Below are 20,933 nucleotides of genomic sequence, written 5' to 3' on the forward strand. Positions count from 1 at the left end.
TGACACTTGCTCAATAAATGCAATTCTAATAGTTATGATGGAGGTACCTGCTGTCCTTTAGGAGTCATTGAAGGTTCAGCTGACTTGTCTTCATCTCCTTGGAGATTTCTGGTTTTGTTTATTTGGTTTTTCTTTTGTTTTTGTTTTTTGAGACAGAGTTTCTCTGGGTAGCCCTGGCTGTCCTGGAACTCACTGTGTAAACCAGAATGGCCTCGAACTCAAGAGATCCACCTTGCTCTGCCTCCTAAGTGCTGGTATTAAAGGCATGTGCCACTATTGCCTGGCCCTTAGAGGATTTCTCAGTGGACCACTTCTGTGAGTGCAGGGTTCCTGTTCTGACTGGACTCCATTGGTGCTCCTCTTTCCACACTTGTGTTTGTTTATGTTACAAACTTGGTTTCCCAGTTACACTGTTAATTCCTGGAGAGAAGAATTGGTATCTGATTAATTTTTCTCTTTCTAACTTTGCCCTGTATCTTGTCCATGGTAGATAGTAAGTGCAAATCTTCTCCATGGATGAATGACTGAAAACACATGTTCAATTGTTTTGTAATCCAGTAGCTTTCCTTAGATGTTTCTCAATGTGCCACTGTACCAAGCTAAAGGGACAAAGCTCACGACAGTGAAGCAGCCAGCACTGGTATGAGAGCTGCCTGTTGGTTTGTATTGGTTCTTCTGCAATGCCTAGCAGAAGTAAATAAACAGCAAATGCCCCTTGAGAAGCAGCTTGACTGGCCCATCTGGACAAAGGGCCAAATTTAGACCATAAATTTGAGCTCAAGTGACTAAAGCTGATGATTCATGGAAAGGGAAGAACCAAACCAGATTTCATAATTATTGGAGCAAGCAAGGGACCAGAGCAAATGACCCTTTGACACGCAGTAAGTACCCCATCAATGTCTGTTAGTATGTGGGTCTGCAAAACAGGAACTTTGCTGAACCCAAATATACAGGCCTGAGTGGGGTGTCTTCCAGAAGAAAGAGTGCTTCCAGCCATGCTCCAGTTGCATCATCTGAGAAGCTCGCTGTCTCTGCTTTCACCCATGCTTCCATAGCTTGTGTGTGTTTCAGGGCTTCACACTTATCAGAAAATGATGGGCTGCAAGTTGCTGGAAGACAGTAGCACCACAGGGTTTCTCCAATATGCATCTGATGGACAAGATTTCATCATCTCCAATAAAGACGCCCTCTCCTGGGTAGCTGTAGATAAATAATGTGGCTCACATCAGTAAGCAGGCATGGGAGGTCAATCTGCAGGAGTTGCAATACCAAAAGAACTGGCTGGAAGAGGAATGCATTGCCTGGCTAAAGAGGTTTTTGGAGTATGGAAAAGACACCCTAGAAAGAACAGGTAAAGAGAAGAGAGAACTTTGTTCTCACATCCCTAGAAAAACCAACTTTGTGTCTTACTTCCTCTTTGGCAGGTGATATTCACCCTGTGCTGAAATCCAGCTCTTGGTTGGACTGTTCTGACCTGTAAACCCCCAAGAGAACTCTCATTAGTTATATTTTTAGCAGCATCTTGACAAGCCTTAGCAGTTCCACTTGTCTTGACAGAATGTAGTGCATCCAAGGGCACCTCTATCAAGAAAAGTCCTCCGTCTCCTGTCAGAGAGAGGGTGGGAAAAGCTTTTGAGAGTGGGACAGTTGTTGCAAATTATTTAAGAAGCAAGGTGTGATCGAAAAGCTGGACTGTGAAGAGGAGCTTAGAAAGACTGGCTTTTCCCTACTTGAGGATTAACAGGACAATTCTTCTGGGTACACAGCTCATCTTCTGCCATAAAAACATGGTCCTACTGGTCACCTTCAGCAGAATGCAGAATGTTTCGTGTTTGATGGGATGATTCAAATGTTTCAGGAAATCCCTGAACATTGTAGACCTTTTCCCATGAAAGTAATGTCCAGCCGGAGGGACTTTCCAGAGCTGGGGCCAACCCGGGGTGGAGAGGAGGAGTCTGGACCATGGTTGTAAACATGTGTCGTCCGTCTAAATGTACAGGCTTTGCAGGCAGATGATTAGAGCCTCTTGTTTGCTTTCCTCCCTACTTGCTATCATAGGCTCAATGGTTGCAGTTAACAAATCCATGTATTTTCTTTCTTTTTTTAAAGGTTTATTTATTTATTATGTATACAGTATTCTGTCATGTAGCACAACAGAAGAGGGCACCAAATCTTATTATAGATGATTGTGAGCCATTATGTGGTTGCTGGGAATTGAACTCAGAACCTCTGGAAGAGCAACCAGTACTCTTTTTTTAAAAATTTTTTTTCTAATAACATTTTTTATTAATTTATTTTTTACATTCCAATCCCAGTTCCCCCTCCCTCTTCTCTTCCCATTCACCCCACTCCCCCTCTCCTCCCATCTGCTCCAAGGAGAGGGTAAGGCCTCCCCTAGGAAGTCTACTAAGTCTGTCCCATCATCTAATTGAGGCAGGATCAAAGCACCTGTCCACACCCCACACACCTGTGTCTAGGATAGGCAAGGTATCTCTCCATATAGAATGGGCTCCACTAAGACAACCATTACTCTTAACCTGTGAGCCATCTCTCCACTCCTTAATAACTGATTTTGGTTTTTTAGAGACAGGCTTTCTCTGTGTAGTCCTGGCTGTCCTGGAAATCACTCTGTAGATCAGGCTGGCCTTGAACTCACAGAGATTCGCCTGCCTCTGCTGGGATTAATGGTGTGTGCCACCACTGACCAAACAAGCCCATTTCTAACATGCTTGGGAAGATCCTATTTGAAAGCAAGAATCAGAGCAGCATGGGGACCTAAGAAACCAAAACCAATATTTGAATGCTTTTCTCCATGGGGGTGGGGGAGAAGGGTTGAAACTATCAGCACAAATGTCACATCTTCATGGCTTCTCCATTCCAAAAGTCAGGCTACTGTCTCTGAGTACTTGTTGCCTAAATAGATAAATCACAAAAGAACTGTTGACTGGTCTGAGTCAGATTGTACCTGGCCTCTTTAGCTAACCACTGTGACCATCAGAACAAGCTTCAAAGGTTTTCACTGGGCAACAAAGTTCTGGCAAGAAAGAATGGCGCAGCCAACATGGTCTAACTGAGGAGATTCAACCAGGGATCCTTTACAAGAGGCCTCGTGGGGATCCCAGGAAGGGTGGTGAGGAGTCTTAAGAGGTGCAATATGGGAACACCATTGCAGCAACATGATCTGAAGGGCAGGAAGAGGAGACATCACTAGCAGAGCCCAGCAGGAGTTTGTGTGTGGAAAGGGGATCTTTACTATGAGAGGTGTGACTGTGGAGGAATGTGACCCAGGGCAGGGCTGCAGTGTGGTAAGATTGGTACTTCATCAGCTCGATGTCCTTTGGCTGAGGCAGTCTAGCTGCAAACCAGGGGCAGAGCAGTTCTAGAGATACAGTGTAAAGGCCTAGGCAGACCACAGAGGGTCAGAGGCTAGAACCAGGGGCCCATAAAGAGACACTAGCTGTTATGCACTGTTTGAGTGATGACTGAAGATGAGGAATTAAGATGACTACTTCATAGGAGTTCATGTTAATGAGGGTTAGAGTTATGTCTCAAAAGGTACTGGTATTTGGCACGTGTCTCTCCTGTCAGCAAAAAATGAAGCTTCTAGAAGGTAATCCAGCAAAGCCACAGTCTTGAGTAAAATATGGTAATAGTGCCTACTTTATAGAAATTAGTGAAAATAATATAGATGAAAATGCTTGGTATAAGCTTTTGGGCTCTGCTCACATATTAAATATTACTGATGCCTGACTAAAAATGTTTGATAGCCTAGATATGGTTCAAATCTATGGCCAGTCTGGGCCACCCTTAACCACTAAGATATTTTAGTCTGGATCTTATCAGATAGAAAAAGGGGAAATATGAGTTTACTTTCTGATTAGGGTATGTCTATCACATAGCTGTGTTGGTTATTTTTTTCATCATTATAACAGAATGAGTGAAACAAATAACTTAAAAGTGGGAAAGATTACTCACAATTTCAGAGGTTTGGGTCCATCCTGGTGGGAAGGATGTGATGAAGCTGTTTACATCACAGTGGACAGAAAGCAGAGGGAGGGAGAAGGGCAAAGGCAAGATACAGCCTCCAGGGATTCCTCACAGGGTCCTACTTTGTTTAGCTAGGCCCTGCCTCCTAGAGTTTCCAGAACCTCCCAAAATAACACCAATATCTAGAAAGCATGGATTTGGCACATGAGGCCTGTGGGGGACATTTTATATTCAAAGCACACCAGTAGCATTTACCCCAAGTCACCTGGCCTGCTGCTTGTTCTTAATACAGTGCTGGGCAAAGGGTAGAAAGACACAATCAGAGTCGCTAAGAATTGAGGTTTAGAAGTCACTAGTCAACAATTCTGTTGATTCAACCTGGCTCAAAAGCTCTTTGGATCAACTAGGAGGAACCTGGGTTGTGTGGGAAGAATGTGGAAAGTTTGACGTAAGTGTATGTGGTTCCCATTTCCTATCTTGAGTGTTAAAGTAGTGTCTCAGGCTTTGGTCAAAACCCATGTCTTAGGAGGTAGAGTCTTTTCTTGCAAGCACAGTACAAAATAAATAAATAAAATTTAAAAATTCTCTTGGCAGTGTTTTATTTTAAATGTTGGAAAGTCTTTTCCTACATGCCTCAGGGAAAAGACAAGGGAGGTATGTCTGAGATGAAGGCTCAGATGAAGGCTTCCCTGTGTCCACAATGTCAGAAAATAAGGTGGAGATGAGGAGGTAAGTCTCACAGATGAGTAGGAAGGCCCTCCAGATAGTGTGGTTGGTTTTGACATGGCTCCATGACCAGTTTGAGATGGAAATGTTAAGACAACACCATATAGAAAATGAATGTATTCAGTCATGAGGAAGCAAGCTCACCAATGGGTAACCCTGAGGTGATCGTGGTGGTGCATACCTGTCATTCCAACATTCAGAAGGCTGGGGAAGGAAGACTGCAAGCTCAAGGCCATCTTTGGACATAGAGATGATGTCCCCTCCCTTTCTCCCTCTCTCATCATTGTTAGAGCCCTTCTGTAATATTCATTTCTGTAGCTTCTTTGAGGGCACATGAACTATGACACATGTTTGTATCTGATTACAACTACCAGAGTACCAATCTGATAGCATGGTGCAATTCAGAGCCCCCACTGACCTGAGTTAGCTATGTTTTTTTATTGTCACTTAAAGAAGAATTCATATCTATTGCCTTCTAATCTCCAATCTCTTGGTGAATTACTTACCAAGACAATCATTTACACATGTTGTGACTTACTTTTCCTTGACACATAAGGATATTTCAAAGGTGAACAGTTAACAACTCCAATACACTCTTCAAATACTTCATGCTATATGTCTTTTCTCCCCTTAGAGGACAAAATGTGGTTCAGCTCCATGGGTTCCCTTGCGTCTTCCCTAGCAGGAAGTCTACAAAATCCAAATTTACCGTTGAATCTGGATTCTGGTTCACTCTCAGTTTTAGATATTTCTTGCAACAAAGAAAATTAACTCCCACGCTTAGTTCTGTGTTTGAACACTGTATATTCAGTACCCAAGACTCCCCCTGCCCCCATTTATCCGTGCCTACTTCTGTCTAGACCTTCCAATGGTAAGAGCAAGTAGAAAAGAAACTTTTCCAGGGACTACAACTCTCTTCTGTAGAGCTCATGGCTTCTACCCACCAGAAATTTCCATGACGTAGATGAAAAATGGGGAAGAAATTGCCCAAGAAGTGGATTATGGAGGCGTGCTTCCCAGTGGGGATGGAACCTATCAAATGTGGGTGTCGGTTGATCCGGATCCTCAGAGCAAAGACGTTTATCTTGTCCTGTGGAGCACTCTGGCCCCTCGGGGTAAGTGTGTGGGTGAAGGTTGTCTGGGAAGTGAGACTGAGGGAAGAGATAATAGGAAGCTGTGACTCCTGCAAGGAACTGAGGCTAGGTCACTGCCTCACCAGGTAGTGGAACAACAGCAATAGCTTTTTTGTTTTTTTAAGATAAAAAAATGTATTCTTAACTGAGCTGAGCCATTTCTCAAAATCAAACATGGTTCTTTTCAATCGGTGTTTCTCCGTGTTTAGTTTCTATGCTCTTCCATACTCTTATGAATTACTGAGGACCACAAGCAGCTATCATTTGTATAGGTCATACTTGTTGCTGTTTACTATATTACAAATTGCATTTTTAAAAATAGCCGGGCAGGGCTGGGTGATGGTAGTGCACACCTTTAATTTCAGCACTTGGGAGGCAGAGGTAGGTTGATCTCTGTGAGTTCTCGGCCAACCTGGTCTACAAATCGAGTTCCAGGACAGCCTCCAAAGCTACAGAGAAATACTGTCTCAACCCCCCCCCCAAGAAAGCTGGGCAGTGGTGGCACACACCTTTAATCCCAGCACTCAGGAGGCAGAGGCAGGTGGATCTCTGAGTTGAGGCCAGCCTTTTCTACAGAGCAAGTTCCAGGACAGCCAGGGCTACACAGAGAAACCCTGTCTTGGGACTAAATAAGCAAATAAATAGGAGATAGTATAGGCACATATTCTACTTACTATCAGATAATGAGGGAGCTGAGATGATGGTGGCACTTTCTGATGATCACAGTGACACAGTTAATGCAGATGGGAGAAGCAACTTGAGGTTTTTTCCCTTTTCTTACAGAATCAGAAAGCATTCTTCTAACGGTGAAAGTGATCTCTGGGCCCATAATCCTCACCATTGTCTTGGCTGGAGCTGGTGTTCTGACTTGGAGAAGGTCTCGAGGTGAGAGGCATGAAGGACTCTAGGGGGCTACCTGTGGCCTCCTTACTGTATCTGCCATGTGAGTTCCATTTAGAAATGGATTGACTCTCATGTTGGGATCATTGGAGGACCTGGGAAAATTTTTGTCTTCTACAGAGAAAATGCCTGTTAATTTTCTCATTTTCACAGCCATTCTTCTATCCCAATTCTATGAAAGTCCTCTTTAAAAATACATTTCTCAGAATACGAAAAGTTTAACAGTAGGTGCCTTTGGAAAAAAGGACTTGGGATAAGGAAAGGGGGAGGAGAAGCAGGAGATATGATGGCATAGACTATAAACCCATTCATTAACCGTGTACCAAATGTCTGTTGTGCTTTAATACCATACCGGCTCGTGGGAGACAGCCATGGAAAAGACAGGTATGACCCCACGACATAGAGCTGATGGCATAGTCTTGAAAGGTCATTTTCTATCTCTGGTTTACTAGTTACTCAAGGTGATCACAGCAAATATCAGTGAAACTGGATCAAGCTCAGAAGCTGGGCGGGCAGGAGCTTGCCTTTTCTTGACAGTCATGGGCTTGAGCCCAATCTGAGTGATACTGTTGGTGTGTGGTACTAGGTACTAATAGGACCAATCCATTTGCTAGAAAATCAACTCAGATAGCACATGGGTGAGTAATATTTCCATTATAAATAGAGTACAGTATGAATCCTAAACCAGTTAATACATGCATCTCAAGAAGAAAATTCCGGCTTTTTATCTTCTGGAGTTTGTAAATTTTGATTTAAAATTTGTCAAGTTCTAAGAGAATTTTGAGAAAGGCTAAAACTGTCAGTGGCTGCTTCCAGATTTTGCTGAATATTGCGTAATTTTTTTGAATGTGAGGAAAAACACATGTAACTGACTAAAAACTTCTTTTCCTTTCAGAGCAAGAAGAAGTCATCTACCATCCCACTAAGTCAGCGGGCACAGCTCTCCCTTTTCGGAGGGCACCCACATGCCCGTTGTCGGGAGTCTCGGCCATGCACCTGACACAATGGGGGCTTAGAGAATTGAGCATTTGTGACAAGAAGACAGGAGCTACAAATTTTTCTTTGTTCTTTGGCTCCCGAAAAGCTGTCAACTTTCAGGCTCTTGATGGACTTCTTTATCACAGTCGGCTTTAAATACAGTCTATCTCATGAGCCAATACTTCCCAACATCTTATTTCTCCATAGGATTACAAGTAGATTACAGAGTTTTAGAGCTGCAAGGAGCTTTCTCATCCTAGCAGAAGAAGTCTTCCTATCATGCCACAGACTTGAGCATCCAGCCTTCCTGTGACACCATGTGTGGAGACCCCATTCCACCACAAAACAGCCTTTCTAGTTCATCTTCTCTCCTGAGAGTATTTACCATATAAGAACTTTGACTATCATGTGAATCTCTAAGGAGGGTTGGAGCATCCTTGAGAACAGCCAGCTAGTTTCTACTGCAGCCTGTGAATGAACTAAATATGAAATACATATCATGGCCCAACAGGCAACAGAAGAACTACCTTGGAATATTGGAAGTGTGTCTGGTAGATCTATGGTAATGGCTTCACTTTTACTGCTTCTGGGAGAAATGAGAGCAATAATTTGCCAAGCTGAATGTGATGGGACTCCTAGAAGTCCAGTACTCAGGAAGCTGAGGCAGATAAGATTGGGGATAGCTTGCACTACACAATGAAACCCTATCTAAAACAAAAACAAAAACAAAAAACCCTTAACAGAACAAAACCAGTAATTACCAGACATATTATCACCTCCAGTGGAACTACAGAGACCTAGACTCACTTGCAACATTTGAATGTGAAAATAATATTTGGCGGGCTGGAGAGATGGCTCAGTGGTTAAGAGCACTGACTGCTCTTCCAGAGGTCCTGAATTCAATTCCCAGCAACCACATGGTGGCTCACAACCATCTGTAATGAGATCTGGTGCCCTCTTCTGGTGTGCAAGCATGCATGCAGATAACTATATACATAATAAATAAATAAAATCTTTAAAAAAATAATAATAATATTTGGCTGGGGATGGCTCAGTGGGTAAAGATGCCTGCTACCTAGCCTGACTACCTGAGGTAGATCATCAGGACTCATATTGTGACAGAGAGAACCAACTCCTGAAAGTTGTCCTCTGGCCTCCATATGAGTGCCCCAGCTCAACATACAATAAATAAATAAATGAATATAAAAAACTTATAAATACGATAGCATGCTCATGTGTCAAAAGTCATCCCTGTCCCCCATCCCTGCTCTGGTATTGGAGATTGAATTAGAACAGAAAAGACAAAAGTTAAAATTAAACTTTTGGGAGCTGAGGGTGTAGCTCAGTGGTAGAGAGCTTGCTTAGCATGTGTGAGATCCTGGGGTCATTACACACACACACACACCCTACCACCACTACCAACAACAACAAAATAACAACAACAAACAAACAAACAAGAACTAAAACTTTAGATCTTTCTTTTTCTGTGGTTTAAAACAATATTGTTTCTGAATACCAGTAGACTTGTCATTTAATTAATTCATGTTTACTGACTATAGCTGTTCAGTAAGCAAGGTCTATGAACAATGTGGCACCATAATCTAAGTGTGACAGAGAACTTCACTACCTCTTCAATTATGCTTTCGATTTGAGTCCTCTGTGCTGAATATTTTACATCAAGAACGCTACATGAAGAACCTGTTTGACTGGTTTTGATTTAAACTCCACTACATTTATTACCTGCTTTCTTTTTAGCATGTACAGACCAAGGTTTTGTTCAGAAAATGGCAAACAGAACAGGTAAGAAGGGAACAAGTTGAAGAGCAGTGTGGGGGCTGGACACATTGCTCAGTTGCTAGACTGCTGGATTAGCATTCAGAAGCCCTAGGTTCAATTCCCAGGGCAACACAGAACTGGGCGTGACAACACATGTCTGTAATCCCAATACCTGGGAGATGGAGACAGGAGGATCAGGGGTTCAAAGTCATCCTCCACTACATAGGGAATTTGAGGCCAGATTGAGATACATGAGACCCTGTAAAAAACAAATATAAAATAAAAGCAGTGTGGTGACAAGTTTCTTGATGCCCTCCTTTACTTCTTGTTCCAACAATTTTCGTGTTCTGACCCCTCCCTTATCTCTGAGGAATTGCTGACTTTTTCCTCCTCTCCATGTTTTTGGATGGGGAGAAGGGTGTTTTTGCTTTGTGTCATAAGGTCCATTAGTTGGTCATTTTCTGGCAGGATCCCACAAGGAAGTCATATTTTGTCACCCGAGTCTGAGGTTTTGTCCTCATATGTGCAGGTCAAGTGTCCCCATGAGGGAATCAGATGGATGCATTAGGAGGGATGCCAAATGCCAATGCACTCAGTTGCTATCAGGAGCAGAACTGCCAAATGGGTCAGGGACCAGTTTCAGCCTTCTAGTGGGAAGGTTCACATGAGAGCATCACAGAAAGGGGTCTACTGATCCCAGACCTGGGGGCTCAGAGACACATTCCTTTACCTCCTATATTTTCATAGCAATATATTAATTCACAGAATGTTCTCTTGGGAGAAGGGGTTTGTCTCAAGCCACAAACAGTGGCCAGCAAGGCTAGAAAGGAATCTGGATCTACAAACCTGAGTCTTTCCCACTCACTTGACAACATCACTATCTTTAGATGATAAACTCCTCTGGCTCCTCCCGAGCACCTCTCCTTGGATGCGTGCCCTCATTTAACCTTTATCTCCACGTAAAATCTCTGCATCTCCCTTTCGCTTTGGGCTCCCTTTCCTCACAGTCCTTACAGCTTCCAAACCGACAGGCTATGTAACAAACCCCCAAACCTAGTTGCTTAAAACAGCAATCATTCCAGGATCTTTCAAGGCTTCTATAGGTGAGGGATTTGGGTAGAACTTGGGTAGGCAATGCTGGCTTGTAGCCTTTCACGGAACTGTAGACAATTGGTGGCTGGAAAGTAAAACAGTGAAGGACTAGGGAAGTTGTGAGTACAACGTAGGTTGCCTGTCTCCAAGCCAAGCTTACACACACACACACACACACACACACCACGGGGGGGGGGGGGGATCTTGTGGTGATATTTTGTTTATGATCTAAGCTTGCCTGAAGATCAGAGTGCAAAGCTAGTCCCACTAGTTAGCCATAGAGGCCAGGCAGTGGTGGCACACACCTTTAATCCCAGCACTCAGGAGACAGAGGCAGACAGATCTCTGTTAGTTCAAGGACACCCTGAGCTACACAAGATTGATCCAGTCTAAAAGAGAAACAGAGCTCACACAGAGATGGTCTCAGCACTTGGGATCCCAAACTTTTAATCCCAGCACTAAGGAGTGGAAACAGGAGTGATATGGCTGGGTGGAGAGAGGAATATAAAGTGGGCGGTGACAAGAGAGAGATGTAGTCTGAGAAGCAGTGTGGTCTAAGCCGTCTGAGGACAGGACCACCCCCATTGGTCTGAGCACTAGTGGAGCTAAGAACTCTCTAGTGGCTGGATATTTTGCTTCTCTGATCTTCATCATTAACCCCACTATCTAACTCTGAGTTTTTATTATTAATAACAATTAAAATTTGTGCTTCAGGGACTCTATGCTGGCTCTCTATGTGGGTTAGTTTGAGCTTCCTTGAAACATGGTGGCCTTGGTGCAATCAGTCTGAAGGTGGTGTAAACTCCCCTCACCTGCTATCACTTTTGCCATTCTTTTAGTTGGCCAAGAAAGTCACTAAAGCCCGCTCAATTTCAAGGCAAAGAGACACAGAGCTTGACACTCAGTGGGAAAATTGTCAAAGTAACATTTTGAAGAGCATATAGGTTTCTGGTGCCTCCATCTTTGCTTCTTAGCATGGAGGTCAAGTTCTACTGGAGGGGAAATGGTGATGCCTGCCAGTAGGTTAAATGAGCTAAGACCCTAGGGTTCTTAGCTGCCCTGGGTATGAGGTTTCCGGAAAGAGTATAGGCTCCCTGAACCAAGAGAACATCTTGAGGCTTTCACTGTGGCCTCCTTTGTCCAGTTTCCCTCTTCTTCCCACAGCTGGCAGGGCTGAGGGAAAATGCATCACATATATGAGTAGCTTCTCATGTAGAAAGAGAAGCTGTCTGTATTCACCCGGAAAGTTTGTTGTAGATCTTGTTGGATTAAAACACAAAACTTTGCCCAGTTTCTCAGTTTCTGTCTTGTGAGCCAGCAGAGCCATAGCTAACCCATAAAGAACAGTTGTGGTCAAGAACCTCTCCAAGAGTCTTAATTAGGGTTACTATTGGTATGATGAGACACCATGACTAAAAGCAACTTGGAGGGAAGGATTTGAGTTATGCTTCCGTATCATAGTTGATCACTGAAGGAATTCAGGGCAGGAAACTGGAGGCAGGAGCTGATGCAGAGGCCATGGAAGGGAGCTGCTTACTGGACTTGCTCCTCATGGCTTGCTCAACCTGATTTCTCTCCTTCCTTCCTTCCTTCCTTCCTTCCTTCCTTCCTTCCTTCCTTCCTTCCTTCCTTTCTTCCTTCCTTTCTTTCTCTGTGTAGTCCTAGCTGTCCTGGAACTCTCTCTGAAGACCAGGCTGGCCTCAAACGCACAGAGATCTTCCTGTCTCTGCCTCCTCCATGCTGGGATTAAAGGTGTGCTCCACCACCACCTGGCTATTAACCTGCTTTCTTGTAGGACTCAGGACCACCACCAACCATTGGCTGGGTCCTCCCCCCATCAATCATAATTAAGAAAACACCCTGCAGCAAGATCTCATGGAGACAATGTCTTTATTGATGTTCCCTCTCTTCAGGTGATTCCAGCTGTATCCAGTTGACATAAAACTAGCCAGACTAGGTCCTGTGGCTTGACCTCTCAAACACAGAGTGGGCTTTGACCTCATTTGCCTTTTGGGTGGGGGATCCCCGTGCAGGCTGCACTTTACCCAGCAACTCATCATTCCATTAGAAACCAAACAGGCCCAACATGGAAGTAATCGGATTCATTTGGAAGGGAGGAGTGCTGGTGGGAATAAAAGGTCAGTCCACCCAACAGAATAGAAGTGAATGCCCTCCTTATTTCATCCAGTCAAAATTATTCCAACCATTTTACATAATCACAGTGTTCATCTGTAACAATCTATTTTTAAAATCTTTGTATAACACTTCACGGTCCGCTTCCATGATGCCTTGTATGTAGTAGAAGCTCAGTAAATGCTTCCTGAGTGAGTCAGTACAGTATTTTAATTAGCTAGTCTTCATGTACTGGTGCAAAAGGACAGTGTCATCTTACAGCTGAAGTCAGAGAGGAGAAATAGCCTGAGCCACTCCAGTGCCTGCCGGTCAACAGGCCATGGCTTCATCTGAATTCTTGACGGATTTCAACAGCACTAACTTGTTTAAAAATGACATCCATTGACTTTTATATGAGTGGGGTTGGGGGCAGGGCACGTGCCCATGTGGAAGGCTAAAGCCAAATTGGTTTGGTTCTCTTTACCATCTAGATCAGTCTCAGGTTTAGCAAGTGCCTTTGCCTGGTGAATTGGCTTGCCAGTTCAACATTCTGTGTTTAATAAACTTCAATATGACACACATACCCCACCTCCAGATTATACAATATAGCCCAGGTGTGCTCCTCTTGCCTCAGCTTCTGGGCTGGTCTTGCAGACATCAGGATCTTACCTAGATTGTGCCCTGTCTGTGAGATTAGAGCCCAAAGATTTTACCAACTTCTACCCTCCCCCACTGTAAACATATTAAAGACAAGGACAGAACTCAGCGCTTACATGAGGCAGTCTTTTCTCCTCCCCCCTCCCCCCTTCTCCTTCTCTCTGTTTTTCTGAGACAGGGTTAGTCCAGGCTGCCTCAGCCTTGCCCTATCTGTAGGTATGTATTACCGTGCCCAATAAGGAATAAGGTTTGCACTCTCATTTTCTCTGACACAGGGTTTCTCCTAGCCCAGGGTAGCCTCAAACTCCATCTGTAGCAGAGCTGAACTCCTAGTCTTCCTAAGGCACTGCTCTTCTTGAAAGCTGTAAGAGGCGCTTGACCAGACTCAGATGGACAAATATCACATACTTTCTTTCATCTGCGAAATCTGGATATAAACACAAATATAAAGGTCAGGAAAGTAGAAGGGAGACTGAGGGAGAGGAAGAGATCCAAAGGAAGGAGGGAGGCGTGGCAACGAGAGAGGGTAATGGGGAGGATGAATGACAAACAGTCCCTAAGTTCTCTTGTAGGTAGAACCTAGATTTGTGAGACTCGAGACGGAACTGCAAGGGCTCTGTCTTGAGCTGTCTGCCTCAGCAGAACCTTTCATGCCCAGCAGAACACTTCAGCTCTCATCCATGCCGGTCTGGGAGGAAGTATGGGAAACTGCTCCTCCGGAGGCATTGCTCTTTCCTCTCTTTCTCCCACTCAGAGTTAACTGAACCCAGCAGGGGCCTCTCTGCGTGTGTCCCTTGTGGGGGCTGGGTGTGAAAGAATGTTTGTGGCCAGAAGGTTCTGAGTCCTGGCGCTGAGGGGCTGAGTGACAGAGTGGCAGCTGGAAGGCTGCGCTGGCCTGGAGCCCTGGCAAAGGAGAGTCTGGGTCTGAGGCAAGTGCGAAGGCAGCAGCCAGACCTCGGAGAAGCAAAAGAGGTGAGAAAGGGAGCAAGGGAGGAGGAACACGGTTTCTGAGACCAAGATCGCCTATAGAAAATACAGTCAAGGAGCGGGGCCCACTGGATGAGACCGAAAGCCACCAAAATGGGAAAAGAAGTGTTCCCCAAGGGGAAAGAAATAAGGCACGCAGACCGGAGCTGGAGCGGTCTTTGTCCTTTTTCCTTCTTGGGTATCAGAGCGGAAGCTATGGTTACCGGAACTGAGTAAAAGCTCATGGTTGTTTCTTGTTTCTCTACTCTCCCCCTGAGCAGCACGACAGTAGAATAAATAGAGAATTCCAGGAACACTCTGAGAAGAAACATGCTCTAAGAGGTGACAATTCTGGGAAATTTTAAGCGGTTGTAATAATAAAGCGCAATCATTTGGAGTCGCATCCGCTGCTGAAACATACCTAAGCACAGGCTCTGCTCATTACTCACAAGACAGCTATGAATACATAATCTGTATTACCCACAACAGGAAGTCCTCAAACCAGACAGAGCCCCAGAGGCTGAGTCCATGGGTTGCCTTTCGCCCTACTTAAAAACTAATGGAATTAGTCGTTGGTCCCTGTGGCTCCCCAAAGGGGAAAAGCAAGCTGCTTTAATCCAATTTGGCCTTTCCAAGTGAAACTGAAATCAAACATCAAAGATTTGTAAAGTAGCTGTTTAGGTAGACGAGGTGGTGCACTTGTAATTTCATCAGGTGAAAAGCAGAGGCAGGTGGATCTCTGTGAGTTCAAGGCCAGCCTGGTGAGTTCCTGGAAGATAGGTCCCTACCACAAGGAATTATTTGGCACAGTTCATACTATAATATTGTAAATCCCAAAGATTCAAGGAGAAAAACCACCAACCCAAATCATCATAGCCAAAGTCATTAAAGTGAGCAATTAATTAATTAAAGTCTCTCCCTAAAAGCTGGATTTAAGAGATCAGCCTTGGATATGAGGAAGACAAGGTTTTTACAAGTCTGATTAGGGGGTTTCCAAATGGGGGATTTGGTGGGCAAATGGTCAGGGTTACAGAATCAGAACCTAACAAGGTGGACATAACAACAAGCAGGTAGTCAGAACAACCCTTTGAAACAAAGGTAGGGTGGCAAGACGGTCATGCTACTTTTTAAAAGAAATATATGGTTGCCATTTCCTGGAACAGGCAGTACAGAGCCATTTGTAGTTAAGGTTATAGATGGGGCACAGCTCAATCCTTAAGAAACAGAGATTTAATCAACAGGAATGAGCCTAGTTAGTCTTTACTATAAGATGGTTTTCAAGCTTACGATGGAGGCAGGCTGGTTCATTAATGCCACAGTTTGTTTATTCCAACTTCTTAATGTTCCATAGTTACTGATATTCTAATGGCCTTCACTAGTTCTCAGCCATTCATAAAATGCAGGCTCCGTGAAGCCGAAGAGTCCAGTGTCTGGGACAAGAAAGGTACTCGATACACATGCATATTGACACATATTGACAGTGAGTTGCTGTAAAGCCTACCCGGAGCCAGAAAACATAGTGTGGACCAAAAACACAGCTGCCACTTCAAAGGGGATCAAAGAGTTTATTAGAAGCCAAAATATGAGTGACCATGACCCAGAAACAAGGATTCGGGTGGATCTGTTCCACTCTCGAGGTGGTTGTTTGAATTTCTTATAGTCATACAGCAAAAGACTCACAAATCGGGGCTGGAGAGATGGCTCAGAGGTTAAGAGCTCCGACTGACTGCTCTTTCAGAGGTCCTGAGTTCAATTCCCAGCAACCACATGGTGGCTCACAACCTTCCGTTATGAGATCTGGTGCCCTCTTCTGGTGTGCAGATATACATGGAAGCAGAATGTTGTATACATATTAAATAAATAAAATCTTTAAAAAAAAAAGACTCACAAATCAAGATGCTTATCGAACACACTGGAAGGTGCTGAAAAGCTGTAGATTTCTGTTATCTGATGACATTCTTTGTCCATGGGTTGGTGGAAACTATTGTTCTGCTAAGAATACATTCCAGGGCCAGAAAGATGGCCCAGTGGGGAAAGGTACTTCCCACCAAGCCTGACATGACCCCCAGGACTCATATGGAAAAAAACAAAACAAAACAAAACTCCAAAAAACAACAACAACAACAACAAACCTTACTCTTTCAAGTTGTCCTCTAACCTCCACACATATCCACACACAGGCACACACACTTAAACAATACATAAATAAATGGAACTATTTTTTATAGAAGAATACAATCCAAAGGTGTTATCTGATAGCTAAAACAAAGAAAAAGAAAAACATTAAGTTAGATACATGGGGGCAACAGTTGGCTATTCAGAGGACTGTGGTGGTTTGAATGCAAAATACACAAATATACCCAGAGACCCATGTATTTGTCAGCAGATACCACTGTCCCATTTTGCTGGTTACGTTTCTTGACAAGGTCACAGGTTTCTATGTTTCCAATGTTGTTTGTCCCTTAAAAGGCTTGATTATTTTGAGCATAGTCCCCAGGCTGGTGGTAACAAGAGACTTAAGTCATATAGGGGTGTGCTTTGTTGTTTGTTTTGTTTTGTTTTTAGAGCCAGGGTTTCTCTTGTAGCCCTGGCTGTCCTAGAACTCATTTTGTAGGACAGGCTGACCTAGAACTCACAGTTTGCCCTGCTTCTGCCTCCCACGTGCCGGGATTAAAGGTGTGTACCATCACCAACTGATGCATTTCTATTTTAAACAGTAGCTCCTGGATTCTGGTTAATAGAAGGAATACAACTCTGTGTGTTTTTATGGTAATGTTTAAAAAAAAAACACGGCTGGTAAGACTTAAGTGAACATGAAATGGAGGGGTCCTGTTTAACTATACTGTGAACTAATGAGGAAAGGGAGGGGTGTGGAGAGCTGAGTGTCACTTCCTCCCTGCAGCAGCTGGACTGGGCTTCCAGGACCACAGGCAGCTGCTGCAATGGGATGCTCTTGAGACAGTGACTTCTGATTCTTTAGCTTCCTTTTGCTTCCCTTACTTGGCTGGTCCTCAGCAGTAACTCTCTTGCTGAGTCGAATGCTCTGGGACTTTGTTGCCTTAGCTACTCTGTGTTGGTATTTATGTTTGTGTACAGCTTATTAATACAAGCATGCTGATTGGCGTGCTGACTGAATTCCATCTCTTTCTCTAAGTCAGGGTGATCTTAAATGATACAGCTTCTCTGCATCCTGGTTTTATAAACCGCCGTGTCTCTTAGTATTGATGGAGAACTCAGGGGGTATGCGTATGTGAAAGCATGGTGCTTGCTACGTGTTTTCCTTCATGTTTTCTGCAGTGACCATTCAAGTTGTCTCACATAGTTATAGCTACTTGTTATCAAGTGTTTATTCTTCTTCATGACAACTTTGTCAGCAGACACTGTTGTCACATTCTGCTGAAGTCGAATTTCTTGACAAGCTCACACGTTTCTATGGTTTGGTTGGATGGCACTTGTCTCTTAAAAGGTTCACATATTAGGAATGTGGTCCCCAGGATGGCAGTTTCAGGAGGCTTAGGTCTAACAGGAGTATGTCCTCAGAAGGGTTTTTAAGTCAGGCATTGCTGATGGGATCCTGGCTACAATGTCTGTGGCTTTCTGTCTGCCCATATAATTTCTTTCTCTTGCACCTGTGCCCATAATGACATCATTGGATCCTCACAGAGCCAGGTCATATCAACAGCATGGCCTTGAACGTCTAGAACTTTTTTCCCCTCCACCTGAGGTGGTGTACACTTTGGATCCCAGCCCTCAGGAGGCAGGGGCAGGCAGATCTTTGTGAGTTTGAGACCAGACTGGTCTATATGGCAAGATAGTGAGTTCCAGGGCATCCAGGGCTACATAGTGAGACCCTGTATATACACATAGTACATACATATAAACATACATATGTAACAGGAGTTTTCTGGCCCAGCTCGGTCCCAGAGCCGCATCAGCCTCAAATGAACACACAAGACTTATATTAATTATGGAACTGTTGGCCAGTTGGCTTGGGCTTCTTATTGGCTAGCTCTGTCTTAATTATTAACCCATAACTACTATTGTAAGTATTTCTACATGGTCTTGTCTTACTGGAGAAAGGTCCAGGGACCTCTTATTCCTTTGGCATCCTACTGTTCAGCGCCTGGGCAGTGAAGAGAGAAGAGAGCGATTTTCTATGTCATTTCCTGTCTATCTGTACAGACCTCCAGACCTCTATGGTTAGCTGGTGGCAGTTTCTGCCCAGCTATGTCACTACCTGCCTGGCCAATCAGTGTTTTATTCATCAACCAGTAAGACAAACATATACACAGAAGAACATTCCCCATCATAAATATACACAGACACACCCACATACATCTTGCTTTAGGTATTGCATGATAATGAGACTGTGTGTGTGTGTGTGTGTGTGTGTGTGTGTGTGTGTGTGTGTGTGGCCTGTATTAGGTACTGTAATGACAAATGGACTAATACACTCAGTAAGTGGCAGAGCATGAACCAAACTCAACTTTTTCTCCACAGACAACTAACTGCACCTTATCCAGAACAAAATCCAGTAGGCACTCAAATGATGCTTGACCAAAATAATGAGTTTTCCACCCACTCAAAACTATGGCCTACAGTGATCTTTTAAACAAAGGAATTCAAACATCTTTTCAGTGCATCAGAAAATTAATAAAATTTTCTTGCAAATTTGTCAGAATTTTTTTGTTCAGCCTGTGATGATGGGCCTTAAGTGCTGAATAAGGCTTTAAGGGTCAAATGAAGTTCCTGCACATTTCACAGAAATGTCAACGAAGCTCACAGGTAAGATTCATTGCTTGTCAGTTCTTGCCAGATAGGGCTAATGATGCCTAAAGGGAAAATGGAAAGCTTGTCACCTTGCAAAGGAGCTCCCCTGAGATGGGTCCAGGGAAATGTGGGTATGGAGAGCTGCAGAGTCTGCCAGAAAGCACCTAGTTCAATTCTCTCATTCAACAGATGAGAAAGTTAAGGCTTGAAGAGAAGAAAATCATCTGTGGAAAGAAAAGTTGAAACTAGTGGCAAACTTCATAGCCTGCTATAAATATTTCCAACGTCACCAGTCACTAGGGAAACAGCAGCTGTTGTTACACATCTATACAACAAGTAGGAAGACAACAGCAGCTCCCACTACACATCTATACAAGTAGGAAGACAACAACAGCTATCACTACACATTTATACAAGTAAGAAGACAACAGTAGCTCCCACTACACATCTATAAAACTGAAAAAAAAAAATGTGACAAGAACAAATGCTGGAAAGAATCGAAGGAATCTGCTCTCATCCCTTGGTGAGATGCAGAAGTGTAAAAGGGAACAGCCGCTCTGTGCAGCCTTGGCTACATAGTGAGTTCAAGGCCAGTCAGGGCTACATGAGATCTTGTTTCCAAAACCAGTGAAGGGGGTGGGGGGACCACTTGCTTGGGGAATGTTTGCAGCTGTTTCCACTGGTTTGAAATCTCACGGATGAAAAACCCAGGATGGCTAGTGCCTGGCTCTCGCTACTCTACTGTCTTTCAGGATTTGAAGATGTCACCTAAGGTGACTGTCATCTACCCATGGGTCCCAAAGCTCTCAGTGCTAGGTAGAAGGAAGCTCCAGGGGATCTTTTTTTTTCTCAGACAGAGGCTGCCTTTATCCCACCTAGTGGGTCTAGGTAATGCTTCTTTTTTAATGGGACCATGCTGGTCAATTCAAGGAACCAACTTTAGTTAACTGCACACTGGCTTAGGGACAGTTCCTCATTGAATTTAGTCAACAATGTGGCTAACCATGATGGCCAGAATTTGAGCTATGCTAGGCATATATTTATAAACCTAATCTTGGAGCTGGGCAGTGGTGGTGGGCACTCAGGAGGCAGAGGCAGGTAGACCTCTGAGAGTTCAAGGCCAGCCTATAGTCTACAGAGTAAGTTCTAGGAAAGCCAGGACTACACAGAGAAACCCTGTACCGAAAAACAAACAAATAAAACCAAACCAAAAGAAAACAACTAACCTTAGTCAGTCTATCCTAAATGCTTTTCTTTCCCTCTTTGGCTCCTTCCAGCACCACCTGATTACAAGTTCATGAAGACAGTGAAGGTTCTTACATATACCTTTACACTCACAGTCACACACGGGCCTGCATCCTATCTCCATTTATTTATTTATTTATTTATTTATTTATTTATTTATTTATTTATGTTTCCTTCAGTCTCAGCAGTGTGGCAGCCTCCGCCTAAGACTCCAGATCCCATTCTTTACTGATTCTCCCTAGATTTCTCTCTACCATGTTTCCCTTCTCTCTGGTATCACTTCATCCTCCCAGAGTGAAATGGATGTGTCAGAGAGCCAAAGACAGGAGGCCAGACTCAGGGCTCTATCTGCTATCCCTGTGATGTGCTGTGTGTGTGCAGCATACATAGCTGCACAATGTGGACACACAATGGAGACTAGAAGCCAATGACATTAGGTATCTTTCTTGATCAGTCTCCATCTTACATTTTGAGACAGCATTTCTCACTGAGTCTGAAGCCCACTCATTCAGCTATGCTGGCTGTCAGATGAGCTCTCCCAACTCGGAGTGAAAGGGCCTGCACTCGGCTTTTACATGGATGTTGGGAGTC

General features: G+C 43.9%; 1 protein-coding gene across 1 annotated transcript; it reads left to right on the top strand.

Moving 5' to 3' along the window:
- Positions 1–238: 238 nt before the first annotated feature.
- Positions 239–8,672, top strand: LOC100753615 (major histocompatibility complex class I-related gene protein). Its single transcript, XM_035445674.1, is given in 4 exon segments — positions 239–1,208; positions 1,210–1,351; positions 6,630–6,731; positions 7,642–8,672. Coding segments are annotated over 4 exon segments (600 nt in total). The 5' UTR covers positions 239–1,091; the 3' UTR covers positions 7,881–8,672.
- The last annotated feature ends 12,261 nt before the right edge of the window (positions 8,673–20,933 follow it).

The sequence above is a fragment of the Cricetulus griseus genome, chromosome 5 (assembly GCF_003668045.3).
Source record: "Cricetulus griseus strain 17A/GY chromosome 5, alternate assembly CriGri-PICRH-1.0, whole genome shotgun sequence".
NCBI lineage: Eukaryota > Metazoa > Chordata > Mammalia > Rodentia > Cricetidae > Cricetulus > Cricetulus griseus.